The sequence below is a fragment of the Myotis davidii genome, unplaced genomic scaffold, assembly GCF_000327345.1.
Source record: "Myotis davidii unplaced genomic scaffold, ASM32734v1 scaffold453, whole genome shotgun sequence".
Lineage (NCBI taxonomy): Eukaryota > Metazoa > Chordata > Mammalia > Chiroptera > Vespertilionidae > Myotis > Myotis davidii.
In genome coordinates, this window is record NW_006285234.1 from 836,523 (window position 1) to 844,409 (window position 7,887).

The 7,887-nt window shown below is 46.6% G+C and overlaps 3 protein-coding genes across 5 annotated transcripts in view; 2 read left to right on the top strand and 1 right to left on the bottom strand.

Moving 5' to 3' along the window:
* Window positions 1-3,715, top strand: part of KARS (lysyl-tRNA synthetase) — a 14,729-nt gene extending 11,014 nt beyond the window's left edge. For both annotated transcript variants that reach the window (XM_006755744.2, XM_006755743.2), the window contains 7 exons: window positions 348-510; window positions 613-786; window positions 914-999; window positions 1,259-1,344; window positions 1,915-2,041; window positions 2,732-2,875; window positions 3,439-3,715. In XM_006755744.2, the coding sequence (XP_006755807.1) occupies window positions 348-510; window positions 613-786; window positions 914-999; window positions 1,259-1,344; window positions 1,915-2,041; window positions 2,732-2,875; window positions 3,439-3,534 (876 nt within the window). In that variant the 3' untranslated portion in view covers window positions 3,535-3,715. The remainder of the gene's footprint in view (window positions 1-347; window positions 511-612; window positions 787-913; window positions 1,000-1,258; window positions 1,345-1,914; window positions 2,042-2,731; window positions 2,876-3,438) is intronic.
* Window positions 3,716-5,860: 2,145 nt separating this feature from the next.
* On the bottom strand, window positions 5,861-7,276 carry LOC102773486 (RING finger protein 113A-like). Its single transcript, XM_015558793.1, has one exon. The coding sequence runs from the start codon at window positions 7,114-7,116 to the stop codon at window positions 6,136-6,138; it is 981 nt and encodes a 326-aa protein (XP_015414279.1). The 5' UTR covers window positions 7,117-7,276; the 3' UTR covers window positions 5,861-6,135.
* Window positions 7,277-7,599: 323 nt separating this feature from the next.
* The window catches only part of ADAT1 (adenosine deaminase, tRNA-specific 1), a 19,916-nt gene continuing 19,628 nt past the window's right edge, over window positions 7,600-7,887 (top strand). Inside the window, exon 1 of one of the 2 annotated variants that reach the window (XM_006755747.2) lies at window positions 7,600-7,665. The gene's annotated coding sequence lies outside the window, so the exon portion shown is untranslated. Of the gene's footprint in view, window positions 7,769-7,887 lie in introns of both variants that reach the window. The other variant, XM_006755746.2, reaches the window with a different exon arrangement.

Below are 7,887 nucleotides of genomic sequence, written 5' to 3' on the forward strand. Positions count from 1 at the left end.
CTCAATAGCTTCCTAGTTGAAGCCTCACAGTTATGTCTGATTGATGGGGAGCTGTGGTCATGTGTCTGCATCCTAACCCCAAGAGAGGCTTCTTTCTTGGGGAGGTTCACACTCATGAGATGTGGGGGACACCCAGACAAAGGAACAGTATTCTGAGGTCCTGGGCAGCCAAATAATTAGTGATGACTGTCCACTACAAAGACCTAAAGAGAGTAGGGTGCTTGGCATTGGTAGGGGCCTGAGATCATGCTTGAGCTGTAGAAACCAAGATACAGCTTTTACAGGCTCAAACTTTCCAGTCATTAAGATAAGATTAGCCACCATGACATCATATATTTTATTGTTAGATGCTGGTGGTTGGTGGCATTGACCGGGTTTATGAAATTGGCCGCCAGTTCCGGAACGAAGGAATTGACATGACTCACAATCCTGAGTTCACCACCTGTGAGTTCTACATGGCCTACGCAGACTATCGAGATCTCATGGAAATCACAGAGAAGATGATTTCAGGTGACCCCTCCCGCTTGCTTTGTATTTCACATCAGTCTGAGGGGCTGGTGTGCTGCTTTCAGGAGGACTTCCCATGGTATTTAAATGGTATTTCTTTCCCAGGGATGGTAAAGCACATCACAGGTAGTTACAAGGTCACCTACCATCCAGATGGCCCAGAGGGCCAAGCCTACGAGATTGACTTCACCCCACCATTTCGGAAAATCAGCATGGTGGAAGAGCTTGAGAAGGCCCTGGGCGTGAAGCTGCCAGAAACGAACCTCTTCGAAACTGAAGGTAAAGTGATGCAGGCCTCCATTGTATGCCCCTCCTTTCTGTTTAGTTCTGAATTAGATAATGTTGGGGCTAGCATTTCCCACTTTCTATGATGTCTTCTGTCCTAACTCGTACATTTGTATTACAGAAACTCGAAAAATTCTTGATGATATCTGTGTGAGAAAAGGTGTTGAATGCCCTCCACCTCGGACTACAGCCAGGCTCCTAGATAAGGTGAAAGGCCATGCACGTTAGTACATCCCCTCATCCGGTGGTCACCAGCCCCCCGTTCCTTGTGAAGGTGAACTAGACAAAAGAGAATTAAGAAGTTTTGCTGTATTAAATCCTGCAAAATAGTTACGAATGGTATCTCAGTTAATCCTTAGCCCTTGTAGAATTGGTGTGGGAGGAGACTGATCCTCTTCCACCTAACCTGGGGCAATCACAATGCCATTCAGAAAGGATCTCAAGCTTGCTTTTCTTTCTCACTAAGCTTGTTGGGGAGTTCCTGGAAGTGACATGCATCAATCCTACATTCATCTGTGACCACCCTCAGATAATGAGCCCTTTGGCAAAATGGTAAGATACAGCATTGTGTCAGTTACCTATTGCTTCATAACATCCCCAGAACTTAGTAGCATAAAATAGCTTATTAATTCTCAACATTTCATGAGTTCATTGGGTAATCTCTCTGTTCTACGTAGTGTTGGCTAGGATAACTCACGTGGCTTTTTTCAACTGGGAACTCTGCCAGGGCACCTTGCTTCTCTCCACGTGTACCTCTCTGACAGTGTAGCCTGGACTCTTATTTGGCAGGGGGGTTCTGAGAGGAAGCACTCCCAGTGTGCAAACACATGTCAGGCCTCTGCTGTTGTCCCATTGACCAAGCAAGTCATATGGGCAGCAGAGTCCATGGGACAGGGACTATAGGAAGTGTGGTTGAGTGTGGCAGTCGACCACACAGGTTTGTTGTGAAGATAGAGCTTCCTTGTCTCCCTGTGTAACTGTCCTCTCTATTGTACCAAATGATTTGGTGCTGAGAATGTGTGCAGGCTTCAGTAACTTTTGAGTCAGCTGGAATTCAGGAACTCACGTTCGAACCAGATGGTAGATTATTAGTGAACTTCCCCTTTGGTCTCTTGTCCCCAGGCACCGCTCTAAAGAGGGTCTGACTGAGCGCTTTGAGCTTTTTGTCATGAAGAAGGAAATCTGCAATGCCTACACCGAGCTGAATGACCCCGTGAAGCAGCGGCAGCTTTTCGAAGAACAGGCCAAGGTAAAGAAGGAGAGGGAGCAGAGGCGTATATTTCATCAGGAAATCAGCTTGACCCTGGTCTGTGTCATTGTTTGCATCTCTTGGTGACTTCAGCAGAAATGAAGGATAAAGCCACTGGCTTCACTAGAGGAACTCACATTTCAAGACTGAGAACTTGACTAGTTGGGCCCTAGAATTTCTACGTGAGAGGAGCTTTAGGCAAGATTATCTCTGTAAGGAGTGTGACACTTGTCTTACAAATACGTTTGCCTAACAAGAATGTAATTTTTCTCAGATGGTACATTTATTGAAGTGACTGGGGGTGAGAGGCAGTTAAAGATTAATGCAGACAAAGCCCTCACAGGCTGCCTGCACAAACATTGCCACTGACAGGTGGTTTTAGGAAATGAAGGGAGGACTCTTGGGAATCATCAGAGTCCCTGAAAATCAATCTCACTGGGTTTACAGAGCCCCAGGCAGTGGAGCTGTTTTCATTTCAGAGAAATTTGCATGTGATCTGAGGTAGATTTCATCATTCCTGACCTCCAGGCTCCATCCTAGAGTTATGAGGAAAACCCATTCCCAGTAAGTGCTGGGTGTCCAGAGCATCCCTGGAATGGTCATCCTCTGAGTGTCTTAACATGCTGACTCAGACACCGAGAGATGATACAGCCCAGAACAGTGTCCCTATGTGGTTCTCTTCTCTTCTAGGCCAAGGCCGCTGGTGATGATGAGGCCATGTTCATAGATGAAAACTTCTGCACTGCCCTGGAATACGGGCTGCCCCCCACAGCTGGCTGGGGCATGGGCATTGACCGAGTCACCATGTTTCTCACAGACTCCAATAACATCAAGGTACAGTAGCCCTCCATGCGCACACCACCCTGAAGTGCTCCACTGGGTCAGACCTGGGGCGTGGTGGGCCTGGAGAATAAGAGTGTGCTTTAGGCTAGAGGGAGGAGCGGGCAAAGGAGTTCTATGCAACGCCATGGGCAGAAGATCAGAGCATGTAACTTTACAGGATTTGAGGTGAAAGGAATACTAATTGTTTGCATTTCTTGAGGATCCAAGAAACATGCTATGAATCATCTCATTTAACTTAAGTCAGCCCTTTGAGATGTAGAAACTATTGTTAGTCCATTTTTATAGATGAGGAAATCAAATTTTCAGAGAACTCCCACGTTTATTGATCCTTTTGACATTGTGCCCTGGGCAGTGCAGTGCATGTTTGTATTCTTTTCTTTCCTCTATAATTGAAAGGAACTGAGTTGAATTAAAGAACACATCTGTCTATTCAGCTGGGATGTAGAGATCTCTAGGTTTTGGTTGTAACAATCACCAGAGGCAAAAGGAATGGGTGGAGAGCTGTGAAAAAAAAGAGTGTTTCTTAGCTTCAAAATGCATTTTATCTCCCGTAGGAAGTACTTCTGTTTCCTGCCATGAAACCTGAAGACAAGAAGGAAAATGTAACTGTTGATACATTGGAAGGCACAGCAGTTGGCACTTCTGTCTAGAAAATAGTAATTGCAAGTCACAGAACTCAGGCATCTTTGCACTATTGCAGAAGATCAAGGACTGCAAGGGAATTCTTGTATGTTGCTATCCACTTGACTATTGCAGTTCAGTAACCACAGAGAAAAAAGAAATTAAGAATTCCTCTTTTACTTCTTGTTACCAAATAAACCATTTGTCTCTTTTCCTGCCTCATCACTCTTTTACCTTTGGAATGTCAACTTTTTTCTCAGGTTGCTGGTCTAAAGAAGGTTTAGAATTATACTGCTTTATTCAACAAATTTATATTTATGTCTGCCAGGCATTGGTCTAAGGCCGTGGTCGGCAAACCGCGGCTCTTGAGCCGCATGCGGCTCAAGAGCCGCGGTTTGCCGACCACTGGTCTAAGGGATTAGGGACACAGCAGTGAACAAAAGCCAAATCTCTGCTTCCATGGAACTTATACTCTTTACTTAGGGGTGGGGGTTGGGTGAGCAGACAATTAAGAGACAGGTATATATTATTCCTGGTAAAAGTACATACTAAGAAGAAAAATAAAGCAGAATAAGCAGATAGGTGATTAGGGAATATGTGATTAAATATGTGATTAGGGAATATCTAGGTAACTAAGTAGAGATCTGGAGATGGAGATCTGAGAGAAAAGAGTAATCCAGACTAGACCACATTTTTTTAGGGAGAGCAAAGGTTCTGGTGTGACTAGAGAACTAATGAAGGTCAGTGAAGGGCCAGATCTCAGCCCCTTCCCCCCACCCCTCCCCACCCCCGTAAGCCATGCAAAGGGGTGTTTTATAAATGAGATGGAAAGCCACTGAGTTTTGAACAAAGGAATGTTTTTATTAATATGTGGTGTGTTTTTTAATTGATTTCAGAGAGGGAGGGAGAGAGAAACATCAATGACAAGAGAGAATCGCCAATTGGCTGCCTCCGGCACACCTCCAACTGGAGATTGAGCCTGCAACCTGGGTATGTGTCCTGAACAGGAATTAACCTGTGACCTCCTGGTTCATGGGTCAATGCTCAACCACTGAGTCACTCTGGCTGGGCAAAGCAGATGGTTGTTTTTAGAAGATCTAGTTTGCATGTGGAGGACAAGAGTGCAAAGTAGGGAGACCACTTAATGCTATTGCAGTGGGATGTGGAGAGATGATGGCTTAGACCTAGGTGTTAAGGTAATAAAAGTCATTGGAGACTCTGCCTGTGTTCCTGAGGTCAGCAAAATTTGCTGATTAAAAGAGGATTGTGAGAAAGAGCCTAAGATGATCGCAAGGTTTTGGGTCTAAACAACTGAAAAGTAGAGTTGCCCTGTATATACTGAGGTGGATGAAACAGGAAGGGCAGGTTTGAAAGGGAAGAGTGAGTATTTGGTTAAGTTTGACATGCCTGTTAGAAGATGGATGGGGATAGCAGCATGTTGAATAGTCTGAATTTTTCTTATTTTCAGTTCAACTCAAGAATGACAAGGGTATGGCTGAGGGACTGCTGTTATAATGGAGTCCCTGGCACAGGGAGGCATCGGGGGACCTTTTTTTCCAATGAGTCAGGATTTATCTTCTGTACCTCAGCAAAACGGCAAGCATCTGGTTTGAGACGTGCCAGTGTACTGATAAAATGACCTAAGCATGTTGAGTTACCTAAGTAGGAATAACTTGAGAGTGGTGAGCACCTATCCCTCTTACTGTTAGTTAAACATAGGCTCGAGGAGCACTTGGCACATCCTTCAGCAAGTGGTGTTAAAGTGAAAACAATCATCTCACCAAGGCAGAGGGTATAGAGCCAAGATAAGGGCCTGGACTTTAGGAACACTGTGCCATCAATGTGGACCTTCCAAGACGCAAGAAGGATTAATGAGGTCACAAGTGACCATTAAAGAGCTTATTAGTAGTAAGCTGGGGGGAGAAGCCAGCTCTCACCTCAACGAGGCTGGAGATAGAACTGAAGCAGCAGCAGACAACTTGTTTATGGGGTCAGCATGAAAATGACAAATAGGTCGATAGAAGGATTATCAAGTCCTCATTATTAGCCACATGTGGCTATTGAGTATTTGAAATGTGGCTGGTTCACATTGAGATATGCTCAAAGTGTAAAATACACCCTGGATTTCTTGGTATAAAATTTTTTTTAAATATCTCAATTTTTTAACATATTGATTACCCTTGAAATACTACTTTGGATATACTGGGTTAAGTAAGATAAGTGATTAAAATTAGTTTCACCTATTTATTTATTTATTTATTTATTTAAATTAGGGTAGCTTTATTGCAGGGCACCACACAAGAAGAACTGGAAGCTATCACTTAAAAACCCAGATCACTGATGGCTTACAATTGGGGGTTTTTTAAGGCAATATATCATGATTAAGCACAAATAAGAGGTTCAGGGTTGTGGGCTGCATTGTTCATTGGTCAGTTCTTGTGCAAGCTTCAGCAATTTTCTTAATCTCATTTTAGTTCGTGGTGGCATCCTGTCCAGGGTCTTCTTAACGCCAGGTGGTCCTTTCTGCTTAGTAATTTCTGCAAGACATCTTGATGCTTTCACAAGTCATCTATCCAGGAACCTACTTCATCACCTGCCTTTTCCTCTGTCAAGTTCCCATCCTCTTCTGCTTACTGATGCTTATCCAGTTTAGCAATCAATTCTTTCGCTGGATTGAAGACGCCATTGGTCTGCCGGTCACAAATGTAGCAGCGCGGCGTCGTGCGGAAATGCTGCAGTGCACAGCTCTCGCAGAAATAATGCCTGCACTTGGTGACGACTGGGTTTTGGAAGGAATGGCGACAGATGAAACACTTGAATGGTATTTCCTCACTATCGCTTCCCACTTCATAATTTTCATCTTCATGGACACCATACCGACCCTCATCAAGCTCACGTTCGATCTGCCACCCATGCTTGTAATCTGATCGGTCATGGAGGAATTTGCAGCTGTCTCCGAAGCCGCAAAAGCCAGTCTCCTTATAGTCCTTACAAATGTCGGGCTGGTAATCCCAGCGCACGGTGGCACGTAGATGCTCGGGAGCTCGGATGGGGCCCTTCCGCACCATTCCGGAGGAAGCATTGCCCATCGATGTATCCTTGGGTTTCATGTATTTCTGATAGTTATTGATTCCCCGATAGATCTTGTCATCTTCCTTGCCTCTCAGCTCCTCCTGGATCTTTTGGCTGCGCTCAAAGATGGCTTGTGCGTCACGCTCCTTTTCTGTGTCTAGCTCGTAGACAGCAGTCGCCCCCATATCCTCTGGCCCCACGGGTTTCGCCGAGCGGGTGGACTTGTAGACCACACGGAGAGTCTCAGCCTCATTCCCCTTCCCATCCCCCTCCTCCTCCTCGCTACTCAATTCACAGTAAACCACCTTCTGTTTACCACTGCCGCGGGTCTTCTGTATCATCGGATTGTGGGTCGCCCGCTTTTTTTCGCGGCGAACCACAGTGCTGCCTTCGTCGCTGCTGCTGCTGCTGCTATCTCCGGGCTCTGGGTCGCAGATCGGGCGCTTCCTGCGGCCTACAGGCCCCTTTCGCCCAGGCTTTTTGAACAGAAAGGTGCACACCTGATCCGTCGCCTTTCCAGGGGAAAGTTGCTCTGCCATTGTGCAGCCCGGTGCTCCGAAACAGAGGCTTCGCGTTACTGCACGCTCCGCCGAGAAGCCCGAGCCAAGTGCGCCGTGGGAAACTGGAGCACTCGGGTGCGCGAGTGCGCCCTAGTTTCACCTATTTAGTTTGACTTTTTAAAATATGTCTGTTACAAATTTTTAAATTACATATCTAGCTCAATTTTAAGTTACATATCTAGCTCAAATTATATTTCTATTGGACATTGCTGTTTTAGACAGAAATTCAGGCTCGTGTTCCAAAACATGATATCATTCAACTATTATTTGAACCATATCTTACCCCGGAGTCAGCTTCCTTCAGCCCATTTCGCCTGTACCTACTTAGAGTTCCGTAAGCCGCCCGACCGGAAGCACCAGCACCACGCCCCCTGAAGGACTACAAGAGCCAGCGTTCCCTGCGCGCTTCTGGGGGCGGGGCTTGGAAGAGCAGTCTCTCTGTGACGTTACGTTCCCTACGCGGCGTGGTTCCGCTCGTTCCCTCGAGGGCGCGCGTCTTGAAGGTGGGAGGGGAGCGTTGGTGACACGGTGGGTTTACTCGGCCAAGGGCACGCGAGCGAGCGGGGGCCCTGGGACTCCCGGTGAGGTGCCCTCGGTCTGACTTTTCCGAGGCCATATTGTGTGGGAAGAGGTGAGGACCGTGCCACCGCCGATGCGCGCTACGTGGCAAAGCGCTGCTCCTTGCTCGGCAGTGCCGGTGTCCGCCGCGTGTGCGAGCTCTAGCTGCGGGCAGCGCGCGGGGGGGGGGGG

Coding starts and splice junctions, on each gene's coding strand:
- LOC102773486 (XM_015558793.1), bottom strand. CDS start 7,116: ATGGCAGAGCAACTTTCCCCTGGAAAGGCGACGGATCAGGTGTGCACC.